The following is a 17,955-nucleotide window of genomic DNA, read 5'->3' on the forward strand; positions in this document are numbered from 1 at the left end:
TCAGAGAAGTGCCAAGTTTATTAGAGTGAGAGAGCATTACCCTCACATTGCCACTAATAGATCCCAGAGATACATGCACTGACCTCATACCAATAATTATGGAAAATCTTTAGAGTTGGAAGCTACCTTAGAGGTCACCAGGAAGCTACCTTAGAGGTTACCCTCCCATCTGAGTTATAATATTAATCCCCCTTAAACATCTCCTTCAGTGAACTGAGGTGAGATTCTGTTTAACATATGGCCACGATGGAAACTCTGGTCAGCTCTGACTCTGTGCTCGGGAAGCAGAGCATGTTTAAGCATTGTATGGTTGTAGGAGTCAAGTTCCTTGGCGTAGGCGCCATTGGTCTTTTTTCCTGTGAGAAAAGGTTTCCAGAGTCCAGTGCAAAGTCCCTCAAAATCCCCGACCAAGCACAAACACAAAAAGGAGGGCTGGGACTAGCAACAGGTTTTGTCCTTGAGTTCTCAGAAGGTCAAGTTCTTGGTTCACAAAAGGCCTCTGTTGCATGGTTGTGGGGCCAGCCCTCTCCAAGGACATCTTGTCCTTAAGCTCAGGAGATTCCTCCCAGAGAATAGCTAGGTCTGCTGTTCCACCAGCTGTAGTTTGGCAGTCTTGACTCGCTGGGCTTCCTTTAGGTTCCGGGCACGAACGTCTGGGTTGGAAATGAACTCCACCTGTTGTACAGGGAACCAGCCTCGTTCGCCATCTGAGAGTCTCACGCCCTCCAGCCAGCCTATGGGTACAGGGTGGGTAGGAATAAGAATGACCTGGAAAACACTCACAATAATTTCCCCTGGATCTCCTTCCCAGAAACTTTTCTGAGCCATGAGGTTGAATGGACTGGAGAGCCCTCGGTATTTATTAGATAAAAGCCTCCCAGCACACCAACCCTGGCTGCTTTAGGTCTAGCAAAGTCTATAGCTGCCTACTCCTGAACGATCTCCACCTTTATGTGTTGAATTGTGTTCCCCCCAAATATATGGAGTGGTAACCTAAAGTACCTCAGAATATGACCTTATTTGGGAATAGGGTTGTTGCAGATGTAATTAGTCAAGTTAAGATGAGGTCACTTGAGTAAAGTGGGGCATTAATCCAATATAAATGGTATCCTTATAAAAAGAGGGAAATCTGGACACATACACAAACACAGAAGACAGAGGTAGAGATGGTGCTTCCACAAGCCACGTCACACCTGAGGTCACCAGAAGCTGGAAGAGGCAGTGAAGCCTCCTCTACTAGAGGCTTTAGAGAGAGCAGGGCCCTGCCAACACTTTGATTTGGGACTTCTGGTCTCCAACACCATGAGAGAATACATTTCTATTGTGTTAAGCCACTCAATTTGTGGTGCTTTGTTACAGCCGCCCTAGGAAACCAATACCTCCTCCTTAGTGTCCCATCTCTAACGTCCTGCCTGGTCTCCGTAGAGTCCCCCTCTTACCATCGCTGCTTTGTTGGGTCACCATCACCACATCTGCCTTCTCTAGAGCCAACTCGTCGTTCTCTCGGGGTTTGTAGGCTCGGAGGCACTGTACTTGTGGGGAATCTTTGGAAGAGAAGAGAGAGTGTGAAGACAGGTAAGTAAAGGCGAGTGGAGAAGGAATTGCAGGAGGAAATTGGGAGGACTTGGGATAGAGAAAGTTTGGGCTTTTGAAGAGACAACTGGAAAAGTCTTCATCTTCTATCAGGGAACAAAATGGTTGACAAGGAAATAGAAATAACAGAGTTGAAATGAATCAAAATTTCTATTTCTCCGGGGAAGCTGAATTGAGCAACATTCTGGGATCACCTTTAGTGATTCATCATTACAAATCCTGGAGACCCTTCTTCCGTCGGAAGCCTTCTCTGCCTCTGCAGTCCTGTGGGTTCTGAACTCCCATAAAACTGACTGTCTAGGCCAAACCCTGGGTCCCTTATCTAACTGTGTCGTGTGTGTGTTCTGGCTCACCAACTAGATTGTGAAACCTGAATCTGTGACTCACTCCTCATGTTCTTCACGGTACCAGATGTGGGACTAAAGGACTCGTAACCGCGGGTTTCCAAGTATGAGCTAAGAAGGCACTTAATCCCCTTCAGCTTCAGTTTCCTTCTTTGCAAATGACTGGGTTGGTCAAGCAGATTCTTGAGGAAATGCTGGATGTCTTATATTTCCATCTTTTTATGAATCAGGAGACATTCCCATAGTTTTGAAGCTCAAGATTAACAAGCCTCTGAGTACTCCTGACCCATAAGCATTCCATCTTACATGGGTTTATTGCTCTTTCCACATTACCACACTGTACTGGTTTCCTCAGGAAACATGGAGAACACTGCTTTAATCACCTGCACTTCTTTTTTGAAAGCGCATCCTCATCAGCCATTCCCAAGGTCAGCGGAGGGAGGAGGGTAGAGGGAGAATGATTTTGCCTTCCTTCCCAACCCTGGGGAGCTGAAGCCCAGCAGATGCATCACACAGGGAGAGGGTTAACAGAACAGAGTTCATAGCCTGGCTCTCCTATTTCCTTTTCCAAGCTTCCTGGTATTTGTTTGTTCTTTTGAGTCACTAAAGACTCAGTCTTCCTTTGAATTCAGTTCCTTTCTGGACATGAAGTAGGGAATCCTTGCTGGAAGACAACTGAGGGGCGTGTAGGAAACCCACAAATCCTGATAAGGAGCATGGATGCACACACATTCCTAATGTGTGTGGGTGTGTGTACCCATGGGGACCTGGGTAGGGTAAGGGGTGAGGGTAGTGGTCTCCAGTCATCCTACAGGAGGGCGTGTGCTTAAGACAAATCTACTGTGTTGCTATCCTCCTGTGACTCTTAGCTCCAGCCCTACTTCCTCCCATTTTCCCCAGACCTTCAAGTAGGTAAAATCCAGGCATAACAATAGCAGGATACACGTAAGGGGACAAATATTTTAAAAGAGCAAACTATTGCCCAAGGTAGGGAATATATGGTGAGAGTGGAGGCACTGCCATGGTGATGGAAAGTTTTAAGCTGAAACTCAAGTGTTTAAGCTCCAGCAGGCAGTCTTCCACCCTGAAATTCTGGACAAAAGCACGAAACAGCAGCCTCCCAGAATTACCACCCAGCCCTCTAAGCCCGCCGTTTTTCTCCTCCTCCTAGACCATCACTCACCACAACATTCCAGAAGGTCCAACTCCTCTCTTGGCATGGCCAAGGCTGAGATCCATCGAAGCTTTTCACTTCTGAGGAAACAAAGCAGGGTCACTGCTTCCACAGCAGCTCTGGGGGTGTAGGACAAGGGGCCAGTGGCGGGAAGGGAACATGGCTGTGGGGAAGACCTGTCTAGTTTAATGGCAATGAGGACAAAACTCAGAGACTCTGCTTGGTTGGAAATGTGACAGGACCTTGAACTACATGTTAATGTGTCTTGTCACCCTTTTTTTTTCCCCTCCTCTTTCCAGGCTTATCCTGCTAGGTGGCATCTCATAGCTTTCAAGTGGTGGCATGAAGTCCACTGTCAATTATAAGCAGGTAGATTTTCCATTTCGGGGACTGTACTAAGCAGAATGTGCATCTCAGTTTAGATTCCCTCCATCACTTTGCACAATTCTTGGCACTCCTCTGCCCACCTCCCTCCCATCAACTATCTCAGAGATGAAAATTATTCTGTAATCATAATTATATCAGGGAGATAATTCTAATTTTCTGTCATGTAATATAACCCAAACCTAATTTTGTAATTATCCGAAGGTTTTTGCATTATCTTCGTCTCTGCTTCCAAACACATGTGAGAAATTGAGAGCAGACTCTCCTACTGGTCCAGGAAGGTGCTGCCTAAAGCCCTGAACAAAGACCACGAGGCTCCTTCTGACTACTTGCTTCAGGTGACATTTTGCATACCACCACCTTTGTTCCATAAGTGAAGACAGGCATTAGTGATTCCACCCGGAAGTGTCTTCCAAGGGACCAAACTGAAAAGCATCTCCAACACAAGCATCCTCAGACTATTGAGTATCGTGTGAAACTTTTTTAAAAGATCTCATGTATCTTTTATAACATCAATACAGGGTCCAGTCTTGTAGCTGCTCATTCCTATAGACACTGTGTATCAGATTTTGTAGGTATTATTTTTTTAATACTCTCCAAATGTACATATGTGCAAATGTATTTTATTATTATTACTATTATTATTATCATTTAAAAGATGAGCAAATCAAAGTTGTCAACACTACAGACGTCTGCTCAACAGAAGACGGGGTTGGAAGGTGGGAACAAGAAAAGCCAAAGGCACCCCAGCACTTGTCTTAGGCACAGATATGCCCCCAGCCTTGGGTACTAAGGAATTTCTGGCTGTGCACATGGACATTCTCTCGTGGATGTCAGTATTCCAATTTTTTACGCCATAGCGGCCCCTCTCCTTCTGATATCTCACAGACTTTGTCCTACTTGACTAAAGGGTATAAAATAAACACTAAGCCTTGGTAGCAACTTGACCCCCTCTCCACCCAGCCTCCTATAGTTCTATTAGCTCCAGGAGTGTGGCTTCTATGGGTGCTCCTCCGTCCACAATGGACAATGGTGCTGTGCCTGTGTTCCGATCACATTTTCTGCCTCGGTACCACTTCCTGCCCAGGCTGTCCCCCCTCCCTCCCCACAACTCCTCTTCCCAGCCCCATCTCACTGAGTTTCCGTGCGGAACAGGAACTCGGCCTGGGTGCCTTGTGTGTTGTGCAGCAGGAAGAGCCGGAAGAGGTTTTTGTGAGGTCCATGGAGCTTCATTTCACACTTTTCCCCCCGGATGGAGGAGAAGGGAGCATGGTCAAAGACCAGGAACCGGCTACCCCTGCAAAAGACAAGGCTTTTCATCCTGACCCTGGAGTTGCCGTGCTTCAGCCACCCTCACACCTTTGGATCCAAAATCCCTGTCTTTAGCATCTGCACGTTCTCATAAAAAACATAAGATGGTGCTAACTTGCTCTCAAGATGGTAGCTCCAGAGTTCCCAGGGATTTGTCACCCAGTGACATCTAGTGCCATGGATACTTCACCACTTTAAAGAGTTGAAGAGACAGAACCAATAAACATTGTCTAAGGCCTTTAGGACCGAGAGTTAGAATCTGGAATTGGCTGAGTATCTCTGGGCTAGTAGGCTGAGTCTAGCCCAAGAAAACCACAAACAGACCGATTGAGAATGTGATAAAGTAATTTGCTGCATTTTTCTCTGTGTCTGTAACATGGTACAGTCTTGCCATATGATCTTGTGACACAATATTTTGCTTCGGATCTTTCTTTTTCTCGTCTAGGCCATGACCTGTGCTCTATGGGTTGAGCTATGGAGAAGCGTTCCTCTAGGAACTCGCCCCCTCTCTGTCCCTTTTCGTCCTTCCCTCTTGCCTCATCCCATTTCCCTCTTGTGCTCTGGCCTCCCATTCCAGTCACTGACTCTCGGGGCCGAGACAGCAGCAGACAGTCATTGAAGAGATGCAGATGGACTGGCCGCGTGTTCAGTTTCCTTCGCAGCGCTGGGGAGACACTGAACTCCAGGGCTGTCAGCTCTCCACTCTTCACCAGCCAGCGTGATTGTGAAATGAGCGGGAATATCTACGGGGTAGGGGGAGACAGAAGACAGTATCACAGCAGTGTGACACAGGACAAGTGCGAGGCTTCCTCTCAGTCCCATCCTCCACGCCAATCATCTCGTTCACATCTTCCTCTTGCGCATAACTCATCCACTAGACTCTGTTTCTCTCTGAGCCTCTACCTACGACCGTCTACTGTTGTGCAGCCATGTTCATAACTCAGACAAATGGAAGGAGCCTATGGTCCGACCAGTAAAGTGACTATAGGAGAAGCTCAGCCCTGGAAGCCTGAACGGAAAAAGAGATGGACCAGCCCAAGTAGGGCATGTGAAGGAACAAGGCAGGAAATAGTATGATGTGTTTCTTAGAAGTGAAAAGATTTGGGCAGTTCTGACATGATCTTTCCTTGCTTATAACCAGAGACTTGAGAGGAGCAGGTAGAGATGAGGAGAACGGGGGAGGGTCTGCTTGGAGCTGGAATTAGGCAAAGATAAAGGTACTGAATTGTGATCAATATGTGGATAAGGGACGTTCCCTCTCTTCCAGGGAGATAAGGATGGTATCTGTTCTGAGTTGGAATTTAAATGTGGAATGTTTGTTTTTGATTTGCATTTTGATGGGAGATTTTGGTCCTATATTTAGATTCCATTTTACATGGGTTTGGTTAGACTAGATGAAGACTTGATAAAATATTGAGTGGTTCAAGAAGCAAAATATGTATCTTTATAAAGGCCTACACTGGGAAGTTTTCTCCCATCGGCCCCGTACTCCCCATCCGGTAACCACTGCCCTTTATTTCTTATGTATCCTCTAGAGTTGCTTTATATATGCACAACAAATACATATCGATTTCTACCCTCCTACTTTTCCACCAAAGCTAATCCACTATAATACACACAGTCCTACATCTACCCTTTCTCACTGAACAGTGTGCCTGGAGAATGAATGCAGTAGGCATTTGGGCATCCCAGAAATAGGACAGAGCAGCAGGTGTGTTGAAATGAGGTTGGAGGCTGGCACAGTGGGAGTGAGGTGGTTGTGTGTTAGAAGGGGACTGGTGGGACATCCTGAGGAGTAACTCACTTTGCACTCAAACTCAATCTTCTGGCTCAGGTAGATGAGCTCCTCTGTCCGGCGCATCCTCTGGACGTTGTTATTGCAGTCTCGGATCAGCTGGCCATGAGCAGGGAGAGGGAAGAGGAAGAGTGCAGGGTTAGAGCGTTCACCTTGGAGGCCCCTGCAGGAAACCTGGACATCGGCTGTGGCAGCCTCGGTCTTTTCTACAAGGCATGAATTGCATGAAGGCAGCAACAAGCTGAAGTTCTAGCACTCGGGTACACTACGTATGACCTGATAGAATATTCTTGGGCCGAGTGAAAGTGAGATTTAATCTGGGGAATGTGAGAGTGCGAGCACAGTCCCTTGGTGTGCAGTGTCCTTGGTGTGGGGGTGGAGGCCATGGGGTGAACATGGGGGGCTGGTGGACACTGGGATGTGGCTGAGCGATCCCATAAGCAGGACCCTGTGCTGTGTGAAGCCACGGGCCTGCGCAGAGGAAGAGCTCTCTGTGGGGCTCAGCATGGGATGGCGGGTGCCTACCTCCTCCAGGGCATGGTGGGCCTTCGTAGCCTCTGCTTCCTCTGCAGAGCCAGGCTGGGTTCTCTTCAGAATGTTCTACAGAACAAAAAATAGACAGAAGCCAGATGAAAGGAGGGATGGGAAAAAGGAAGAGGTGACTGGGAATGAGCTAACGAAGAAGGCCAGGAACAAAGTTGGAGCAGCAAGTCACCCTGAGAAAGAAGGGTGTGGGCAGTGGGAAGACGCTCACGTCATCTGCAGGGGTGGGAGAGGGGCAGAGGAACGGACCGCCTTTGCCTTGGGGCTCCCTGAGATCCCCACTTGAGTTGAGGGGAGAGGACCAAGGTGGGACTGCCATACCTGGAGCAGCAGTTTGAGACGGGTAATGCGCTGGAAGGGCAGAATCAGAAAGGATTTGAGGGAAAGGCGTTGGCAGATGGGGTCACTCTCCAGCTTCTCCAAGACCTCTCGGAAGCTGCTGTTGGTGTTCCTGTGTGGGCAGCGAGCCTCGGGTAAGGAGGGATGTGGGGAGGACTGGGGGACACAGGAAAGGCATGGGGAGCGGAGATTCAGTGGACAGTCTGTGGGATCAAGTGGAATCCCACAGGGGGCCAGATGTGATGCTGAGGCCATCTGATCTGGAAGGTGGGCTGGGGCTTGAGATCATAGAGCGGACACAAGAATACGTGCTCTGGCGACAGCACTCTGGGTTGGGGTTGGAGGTTTGGGTGCAGAATCAGTGCAGGGCCCACATGGGGACAGAGTGGGGGTCGGGTCTCACAGCAGATGTTGAAAAGTGCGTTCCTGGTAGGTCTGGTTGGTGACGTAAGGCAGGTAGACCCGGCGGAAGTTGGAGGCGTGGTTCAGGACGACATCACACACTTGGAAGGTGAAAATGTTATTCTCAAAGTTCTCCTCCAGGTCTGAAAGGAACCTGTACAGTATTCAAACCAGTCTCGTGAGACTTGTGGGCCTCCAGTGAGCAGGTGGCTGATCCCTGCTATCCACTGAGCTCGTGACATCTTCTCTTCAACAGGAAGTAACCTCTACTGACTGGCCTTGCCTCTGTGCCCCTGGCTGTGCACTGGAGTTCTGTCTGAAGATATTCCTCGTTTGCCCCAGATCTAACTCTCTGGTCCTAATATTCTACTTCTTGTTCTTTTTATTTTTTCTGGTTTTCTAATCTTTAGATGCTTCCCACATCTCATCTCCAATGCACTGCATGCCCACAGTACATCTAAACTTCAACCCTGGAGGGATTTCTCATTAATTTATTCATCTACCTACCACCCTCTCTTCTTTGCTCTCCCTATCCCTACTGGGAGTCATGGAGGGAGACATGAGAGGGTTTCTGAGAAGACAAAAATAACAACTGGAGGTCTACAGGCCAAAGACAGTGAGGCTGAGTGAGTGGTACTTGGGAGAAGAGGACTCTTACGTGGTACTGACGTCACGCACGTCCTGTAAGCGAGAGAAGAGCCATTGCTGATCTTGGTTGGAAAGGATGGCCCGGAGCTGGGTTGAATGTTGAAAATGATCCACAGCTATAGTTAGACTGCGCAGGTAGGAGGCCTCTGACACAATTAGCTCAAATTTGGCCTAGGAGGATGAGGAGGAGGAAGATTAATTAAAAACATTTATTGAATCCCTGGTGTATGCTAGCCGCTGTGTAATGTTTTCAGGATAGAGAAGACAGATCTTTCCATAGTGCACAGTCACCCCAGGACCTAACCTGAGCTCGGGGTCCGAGGAAAGAGCGCCTGAAGCAGAGGGAAGACACGTGTAAGCCCCCAGAGGTGTAAGAGGAAAAGGTGCTTCCCAGAGACTTAAAATGAGCTTTTTCGGAACCATGTACTCAAGTAGTGGCAGGAGCTGAAGCTAGAGCAGCAGATAGAGATGAGGTCTGGAGAGGTACGTGAGCAAGGTCAAACGGTTTGGGCTCTCAACCGTGGGGAAACAAGAGGCTTTATGTAGGGGACTGACTTGATGAGATTTGTTTTTTGTAAAGATTTTCTGAGCACAGTGTGCTCAGATTAGAAGGTGCAAGAGACTCATGTTAGGAGAATGTTGTAGGAATTCCAGACGAGCGATGAAGGCCAGAATAGCCATGGGAATGGGGCGAGGTGGCCAATTTCATAATTATTCAGGAGGGAGATTTAGAACAACATGGTTATTTGCTAGAAACAGGGGAGGAAAGAACAGGAGAGTCTCAGCGAATGCCTCAGATTTTGAGTTTGGTAACGGGCGTGAACGATGGAGTTACTTACTAAGCTAGAGAACTTTGAAAGTGGAACAAATGTAGGCGATGAAGGTAATTTGGGGGCTTGAGGGGGATTGGAAGGAAACAGGATATTTGAGAATGAGATGGTGCAGTTGTGTTTTAATGGAAATTGTCCAGCACTTGAGAAACCCGTCTGGAGGTTCCATCAGGGGCACAATGACACATGGCCCTGTCTCCTCTAGCTGGGCTGCTCACGCTTTTCATCCAAGCATGCAGCTTCAAGACAGATGGATGGACAGGAAAGAGAAAGAAGACACACACTGTGGTGATGACTTGGCTAACCAGTGACACACTGGATGACCCCACACACAGCACTGAACCGGGACGTGCAGGCTCCCTGGCACCCTGGCTCTAACAGTCCCCAACTCTCTGGCTTTGGGGGGCTCTTTTAACCTCTCAGAGCCTCTGTTTGCTTGTCTTTCTGTGTAGGTACAGTGAACCCACCTCACAAAGATGTGTGGCAGTCAAATAAATGGAGTCAGGTCTAGCACTTTGTAGACCCCAGAGTGCTATTTTATGGGAGGAATACGTATGTAAGCACAGAGGCTTGTTTTCTCAGAAGCATGGGGCCAGGGCTGGCGTAGGCGCCCTGGTGGACTTGAGAGTAGGCTGCAGTTGGAGAAAGAGAGCTAGGGTTCATACCATCTCCCTGTTGTTTGGTCCATAAATATGGGGCAGATTAGTGATTTTCTAAATATCCTCCATGTGCTTTAAAAGTTGAGGTCAGAACAGGGCCCCCAAGCCTGAGTTTCAAAAAACCTAAAATTTAACCTGTCTCTGTTTGACGTGGTAAAAGCGCGGTTTAATCCGTAAGTCCTTCTGGACCCAATTTTACTCCTTCCCACTTCTGAACAGGGCATAGCATGGCACTAATATGTGTCAAACTATGTACCAGGCATGGTGCTAAAAGCTAGGTATGTGTCACTTATTTAAACTGTAGGGCAACACTGAAAGGTAGGCATTTATTATCCTCAATTTTCAGATGAGGAAACTGAGATTTACTGAAGTTATAGACTTGCCTAAGGTGACACAGCTAATAAAGGAAGCCAGGATTCAAACCCAGTGTTTTATATACACACACACACATACACTCTCCCAGTACCTCCTTGCAATGCAGTTTTACAAAGGAGAAAACAGAAGCTTAGGAAAAGCAGTAATTTGGCCAGAGTACAATAGCTGGCAAATATTAAAGTGGGCTTGACATCCAGGTCATTTACTCCAGAACCTAAACACTTAAATATTATTCCATAATGCCTTTCCATTGTGCCATGTTGTCTTCCTGGGAAGAAAGGTTTAACCCATATTTCAGGTTGATTCTAAGAGAAGCTCGCCATGTCAAACCTATTCTGGTGATAACTTAACGTCAGACAAACAGCCTCTACTACAGTCCTGCTTTTGGGAAAAAGGACCAAGCAGAAACTGATGGTCATTCAAAAGCCTCTGAGACCAATGGACCACAGGACAGCTACAAGGGGCACTCTTCAAGGGACCCAACAGAAAGCCCCTGCGTGGGCCTTGGTTGAAGAGGAAAACTTTAATGTAGCTTGAAACTCTGGTTGCAGAGGGAAATTTTAGTCCAACCAAAAGCAGCAGTGATGGGATTACTTCTACACTCCCCCCAACAAACTCAGAGGAATGGTCCCTTTGTATGAGTCTGAACCAGTAACAGGCAGCGGTCAATGGTCCATGACATGAAGAGGTGGGGAGGCGGGCTTAGTGGTGACCTTCAGAAAGCAAGTCAAACCCATCCGAGGGGAGATGACTGACATGCACGAGTATATGGTGGGGACAGCCTGCTCTTGGCGGCGGGGTAAGCAGAAGACAAGGATTTGAACACACGAGGCTATGCTTGCCTTCCTCACCGCCCCCCACCTCCACACCCCACCCTGCCCTGCCTGGTACCTCTTGCAGTTTTTGGTCTTCGTGGGTCATGGAGAGCAGCATGGTGCTGTTTCGCACCACAGGGATTTCCTGCCAGAGGGAGGAGCTGGGAGCCATGGAGAGACGCTGCACGTAAGACTCGGAGGAGACCGGGCTCTTCCGGGGCTGCCGGGGGGAGATGGGCCCCGGGGCCTCGGCCACACTGTCCGGCCGCTGCTGACTCTGGATCTCTTTGTTCAGAACCACATCGCTGTACTCCTGGTAGAGCAGCTGAGCTACGGGGTGAAGTAGCATGGGAGAGGGAGAGAATTAGGGAGACGGGGGAGTTGAGGCCCAGAAACAGACAGAAGCCACCAGATTGCTCTGGCTCTCCCTGTAGGTATCCCCACCCCACCGCTGACAGCCAGCACCTCTCCAGTCCTGGGCAGTAGGTCTCCAGTTCTGTTTCAAGGTACTCACAGGAGTTGATGAGCTTCGAGCAGCGTCTTGAAAAGCCTCCCATCACTTCCTTTGGTTTTTTCTCCCTGTGAAGTAAAGAAGGCCCCAGGGGTGCTTGGCGGCCAGTACATACGAAGCAGCCCAAGTTGACTGTAGATGATGTAGTCTCTAACCTCTGGGACATGTGCTTGGGAGGTCAGGGCTAAGACCCCTGGATAGGCAAGTGGTAGTCTGACCCGCTGTGGGGTAGTTTGGAGCTTTCTTGGAGGTCATGTTGAAGGTGTTTTTACAGGGGGTTTAGTTCATGGCCGAAGGCCTCAGAGGATGGGAAATAAGGACTCAGCTGACAAAACCAGGTAGACCCAAGATATCCCTACCCTGGAATCCTGGTGTCTGTCTCTTCCCCTCCTTACTCCTGGAAGAGACAGGGCCCCAGAACACTCGTCAACTAATGGAAATCTCAGTATCCTAAGAAAAGAGAGTACAGGTGTGTCTCTTGGGAAAGAGGGTAACTCACCGAAAAACAATGGTGTCTGAAGAGCCAGAGGATTTTTCCAGGGCTGGACCTCTTGTATCTGAAACTGGAAATAGGTGAAGCAACTGAGGTGTCAGAGGGGCATTCAGAGATAGCCAAAGAAGGTAACAAACACCTAGAGTGGGAGCTACAGGCATCAGGGGCAGGGTTGGGGGTAGTCGGGCAGGTGGAAAGGGAGGAAGTTCCAAAGTCGGAATCCTTTGAGGACACGCGTCAGATATGAACCCATCCCTCGTGTCACAAGTAGAGGGATGGACAAGTAGAGGATGTCTTTGTCCTACTAGGAGGGCAACTAGGTGTTGGTAACTGGAAAGTGGTGGGGAGGGGGGTCCGAAACCACCCTGGGAAAAAGATACACAATAGAAGAACACCATGGTTGGGTGACAGATGGTGACTGAGAGGAAGGAGAAGGAGAGGATCAGTGAGTTCAGAGAGGCTTTCAAGTGCTTGCCTCTGTGCTGGGGTTGGATGTATGGGGGAGCGAAGCCAGCAGGGAGACCCACATCACAGGAGCCCTGGGGACAGAAGATGAATGAGGTGGTAAGAGCTAGAGAAAGCCTGGTCTGACGGCAAAGCCTCACTCACCTGAAGAGCCCACCATGGGCAAGATGGAGGGTCTGCGCAGGCCCTGCCGATGCCAGCCCTTCTGCTTATTCGAGCCGTCACCAGAGACGGCAGGCTGTCCACCGCTGCCCTCCGGCGGTCTCCCTGAGTCCCGTCGGTGGGGCCAGCTGGACGCCTTCTCCAGATGGGGATGGCTGGGTTTTTCAGGCTGCCTTTCTCCACCGGGATCTGAACCCCTCAGGCTGCTGGCTCCTTTCTGAACTGTTCTTCTCAAAGATCCGCCAGCACGGGCCTCAGACTCTTCTGAGAGGCCTGCTTCAGAGGGCAGTCCCTGGAACTCCAGAGTCCAGGGGGTGGTTGGGGAAGAGGGATTTAGAAGGGTCGTCACGTTGCTGAAAGCCATGCCAGGGGGCACTTCACTCTTCCTCCTACTGGTGGAAGCCAAAGAGTCTGTTGCTCTGCCCGTGGCAGGAGGCCAGGAGGTACGTCCAGCAGAATGGGGAGTGGACACCACCCACCCTTGACAAACAGGCCTTGGCTTAGCATGAGCCCCTGAATTCATGGGTCCTCCCTGAATGCTCCTGTCCCTCTCCCTGGACTTGGGGGGTAAAGGGGGTGGTTCGGAGAGAGGGTCTATGATAGGGACAGGGGGGAGAGGCCTGTAGATTCTTGGGCTACTATCAGAAGAAACAGGAGAACGGTGCGGCTGGGACAAGTCAGGAGTTGGGGGTAATGGTTTGTTGTACCTTGACCTTGGGGAGGAAGAGGTCTGAGGATGGTGAGGGTTGTCCGGGGTAGAGGGCAGAGGTCGGTACTGCCTTGCCACAAGGGGGTCAGGAACTTCGGGAAATGAGCCTCTGGGGGAGCCACGTTGCCCTGAACTTAGGGCCAGTGGAGGAGGATAGCTACACTGCCTCAGTGTGGGGACCACTGCACGGATATGGCCGTCTCTCTCCACCATGGCGGGGTAGACGTGCCTCTTCTGTGGGGGCGGAGGGGGCGGAGGTTCATGGGCCTGCCCATCTACAAAGACAAGGGGGGGCGAAGAGCCATAGGCAGGAGAGCCTGGGGCAAAGGATGAGTTATGTGGGGAGCCCCAGAGCTGGCTGCTGCGGGGGCTGCTGGGGCTCCCTGGAATTAAGGGAAATTCTGGAGAGCCCTGCCCCAGACTGGACAATGAAGTAGGGGATTCTGGAATGCTGCTGCAGTCCCTACTGCTCTTCCTGTACCTTCTTGGGGTCACAGAGCCATAGATGGCAGGTTTGGGGGGCCTCTGGGGTAACTCTGAATGCGAGAAGGAAAGTGATATTCCTTCCAGGTCCGGAGTCAGCTCTGTCCTGTGAGAACCCGGGAAGGAATTGCTCCTCAGGTGCTGGGCAGACCCTGCGCAGTTGGCTAGGGAGCTCAGAGGGCTGGCCCCGTCCAAGCTGCCACACGGGTCCATGCTGGCTTCTGCAGAGGGGAAGCCATGGAGACTCTCAGGAGTCCCACAAGGAGACGGGTTTTCAGTCAAGAGAAAGGCTCCTGGGGTTTCCGGAGAACATGCAGCAAGAGAGGGCTTCTTCCTGGGAATGGCAACAGGGGCACTGGCCGATGACGAGACGGTTGTGCTGAGGCCAACTTCAGCAGGACTGGGAGGAGCTGAGTCTAGCGTCCCTGGAGGAGTCACGGATGTACGGCCAGAGACCACCTCAGTCCCCCAGCTGGACTCTGCCTCCTTCCCTAACTCGGCTCCCTCCGGGTCGCTGTCCTGAGCTGTTTCGTGGTCAGGTGACTCCCCAGTGGGAAGGGAGCTCGGCAAAGAAATGGGCTGACGGGACCGTCCTGCTGGCTCCAGGGTAGGATTCAGAGCTACAGGGGATAGATCCTCAGCCCTCGGCTCTATTTGAGTCCCAGGAATCCTGGCCAGAGCACTACAGGCATCTGGAAACAAGTTCCAAGGAGGAGAGACCTCGGGGGCTACCAGAGCCGGTGTGGGACAACCGTCACACTCTTCCCCGTGGCCTGTGCTCCTGTCTCCTCCCATGCCCCCCAGCGGGGCCCCATCCCAGTTTTCTGGTCCCTCCTCTGGCATCCCTTTCCCCTGTGGACCCTGAGGTTCTTGCCTTCTAGTTCCATTCAGAGATTTCCCCGCTAAGCTTTGCTTCTCATGCTGCGCGTCCACCCTCCTCTCTCCTGGCCCCCTATACTCCCTCTTCCTCTGTTCCCTCTGTTCTAGACCTTCGTGGCCCTGCGTCCTCCTCTCCCACTCTTCATAATTCAGACCTCCCAACGCCCCAGTAAGCCCGTCTCTTCCTCCTGGTTTTGCAGGCATCACATCACCTTGTATTTGACCCTGTCTCTGCCTCTGTTCTCCCTCTATGCTATTAACCTGTGTTCCCACCTGCTCCTGCTCCCCTAAAAGCCCATCAGAACAAATGGGCTCCCCCACGGCTCCTCCCCCTGGAAAGCCCACTTCCTCTTGTCTCTGCTCCTGCAGCCCCTCGGCCTCCTGGGGACACACAAGCCCTCCTTTCCCTGGACTTCCCTGCCCCCCCATAGACTGCAGCTCCTCCCCCTGCCTGCTGGTCCCACTTTCAGAATCCTGCAGGGGGTTGGTCTCTGCAGGGTGCTCTTCACAGAAAGGCAAGCACGGAGTCTGAGCAGAGGCGTCTGGAGAACTTTCCTCCTTCTCTTCTGCTTGTCCAGTCCCCAGCATCACGGAAGCGAGTCCTGGTCTAAATCCCAGCTCCACTCCACTGCCCAACTCACTGGACACTGGGACCTGGTCCAGATGGTCACCCTGGACAGGGCAGGCCCAGAGCTCTGGGGAAGCCAATGCCTTTGCCTGTCCATCTGCTGGGCTCTGGGGCACTGCCTCCTGGCACTCTGGAGTGTCCCAGGCCTCAGCCATAAGGTTTTCCTGGTCGGTCTCCACATCTGCAGGAGCATCCTTGGGGAAAGAGGTCATCCTGTCAGGTGCACCGTCATTCACATCTCTTAAATCTCTCTGCTGGGTCTCCAAGAGTCGGCGTCCCTCTGCCCACTTATAGGATGGGTCCTGGCCTTCGTGACCCTCGAGCCCCACGGCGGGGGTCTGGCCACTTCTCATGAGAGCTTCAGGGATGACACCGCATTCCGCTATGGCAGGAACGGCAGTCGGTGCTGCATGCGGGGGCTCCTCAGCCTCCATCGGGGCTGAGTCCTAAGGAAGAAGAGAAAGATTCCGTCAGCTCTTGCGCTTTTACCTGTCACACGGGCAGACCCGGAAGAACAAGAGTAGGACAGCTGGTCTACTGTCATGCATTGAGACAAAAGGCACTCCACAAAAAAAGCAACTGCTTCTATAAAACCTGTCACTTATTAATTCATTTAATAAATATCGATATGTGGACTTTTAAGTGCGGGGCATTCAGTAGTGAATGAGACAAAGACTGTGTCCTCCAGACCTGCAGTCTTGTGGGGGGACAGATTACATGGGACCCTCGCTGTCAGATACCAGGTGCTCCCAGGGGTCATTACTCTCCAGATGGTATTATGTCATATTGTCTGTCCCCGTCTACTCTCTGGTCACCAAGAGTGACTCAGTCCCACAGAACTCCCAGACACTGTGAGTGACACACCCTAGGTCTCACAGACCAGAGAAGCAGTGTCTGATGGGAGATCTTCCTCCCAAGGGGCTGACGGGATTAAAATAAATCCGGCCATTACAGCCTATGCCTGATGTACTAACGTGTAGTATAATCGTCTTTACACAGGGTCTGGATTTCACTCATCTTATTTTCCAGTGTCTAATAGAGCCTGTAACTAATTAACAATTTTGTTTTCAATGACACAGGCAGCTGTTGTAAAGTAGAATGACTTATTAGATTAGAAGCTCAGCAGACACAGTGGTTACCTGTTTCAGGTAGGTCCATAAAACCGTGACCCGCATTATCTTACTCTCCCCATCTCTCCAACAACCTTGTGAACTGCTCTCATTGCTGCCCACCTCTTCTCTCACTTCTAGCAGAATACTTCATCTCCCGCTTTGCAAAGTACTTACGTACTTGAAAACCAATGGAGCTGCGGGCATGTCAGAGCAACCTGCACTTTGCTCTTTCCGTCTTGTCTCCTGTGACAGTGGGAGAGGTGTCCCTGCTCGCTGAGTGCCGCCTTCTCTGGCCTGCCTTGTCAGGGATCTCAGCTGTGGGTGAGCTGTCTCACACTCCACCTCTGGTACAATCGTCCCACCAGCATTTACCATGCGCACGTCTTTCCCGTCTTTCTAACTTGAGGAAGGACTGGTTCATACCTGCTGTCTTCTTATCCCTACATCTCACCTACCTTCCACCCAACTTTAACAGCCCCATTCGGCTCACTTCCCCTCGGATCCTCAAGTTGTTAACACGTTGCGTACGGATCACGAGAATCTTCACGAGGGATTTAAACCCCGCCGGACGCAACGTGTTAACTCCCAAGGGGACACTCTGGACCCTTACCGCAGAGGTTCCTGTCAGCATCGGACACTCCTGACATTAGAAATACTCTTTCTTGTTATTTGTGAGACTACGTTTTCTGAGTTTAACCCCTCACGCTTTCCCCAATCCTCTAACGAGGTTACTGTACTCCTCTTTCTCACGCTTATCGACGATAGTTCACTTTCCGTCCCCTCTGCAGCATTTACATAATGATAGCTATATAATTCCGTATTTTGATTTATCATCTATCTGAAATAGGTGGTAAGTTTCACGAGATCAAGGATTACATCTGTCTGGCAAACAGACATATAAAGAAATGCTCAACCTCTCTAACCATCAGAGAAATGCAAATAAAAACCACAATGAGATACCACCTCACCCCAGTCAGGATGGCTATCATCAATAAATCAACAAACAACAAGTGCTGGCGTGGATGTGGAGAAAAGGGAACGCTGGTGCTGTTGGTGGGATTGCAGATTGGTGCAGCCATTATGGAAAACAGTATGGAGGTATCTCAAAAATCTGAAAATGGAACTACGTTATGATCCAGCAATCCCACTCCTAGGTATCTATCCGGAGAAATCCAAAACTCTAATTCAAAAATCGTTATGCACTCCTATGTTTATTGCAGCACTATACACAATAGCCAAGACATGGAAACAACCGAAATGCCCATCACTAGATGACTGGATTAAGAAACTGTGGTGCATTT

The 17,955-nt window shown here is 50.2% G+C and overlaps 1 protein-coding gene across 5 annotated transcripts in view; it reads right to left on the bottom strand.

Annotated features, from left to right (window-relative positions):
• The window catches only part of ARHGEF5 (Rho guanine nucleotide exchange factor 5), a 47,995-nt gene continuing 30,040 nt past the window's right edge, over positions 1–17,955 (bottom strand). For 4 of the 5 annotated variants that reach the window (XM_074315220.2, XM_074315222.2, XM_019710598.3 and 1 more), the window contains 14 exons: positions 12,826–15,988; positions 12,223–12,286; positions 11,727–11,791; positions 11,289–11,542; positions 8,544–8,704; positions 7,887–8,039; positions 7,466–7,595; positions 7,127–7,201; positions 6,611–6,700; positions 5,392–5,549; positions 4,631–4,792; positions 3,121–3,191; positions 1,440–1,544; positions 1–734 (listed from right to left, as the gene is read on the bottom strand). In XM_074315220.2, the coding sequence (XP_074171321.2) occupies positions 577–734; positions 1,440–1,544; positions 3,121–3,191; positions 4,631–4,792; positions 5,392–5,549; positions 6,611–6,700; positions 7,127–7,201; positions 7,466–7,595; positions 7,887–8,039; positions 8,544–8,704; positions 11,289–11,542; positions 11,727–11,791; positions 12,223–12,286; positions 12,826–15,976 (4,797 nt within the window). In that variant the 5' untranslated portion in view covers positions 15,977–15,988 and the 3' untranslated portion in view covers positions 1–576. The remainder of the gene's footprint in view (positions 735–1,439; positions 1,545–3,120; positions 3,192–4,630; positions 4,793–5,391; positions 5,550–6,610; positions 6,701–7,126; positions 7,202–7,465; positions 7,596–7,886; positions 8,040–8,543; positions 8,705–11,288; positions 11,543–11,726; positions 11,792–12,222; positions 12,287–12,825; positions 15,989–17,955) is intronic. The other variant, XM_019710597.3, reaches the window with a different exon arrangement.

Source organism: Rhinolophus sinicus, chromosome 8 (genome assembly GCF_057876585.1).
Source record: "Rhinolophus sinicus isolate RSI-liver-muscle chromosome 8, RSI-T2T, whole genome shotgun sequence".
NCBI classification, from domain to species: Eukaryota; Metazoa; Chordata; class Mammalia; order Chiroptera; family Rhinolophidae; genus Rhinolophus; species Rhinolophus sinicus.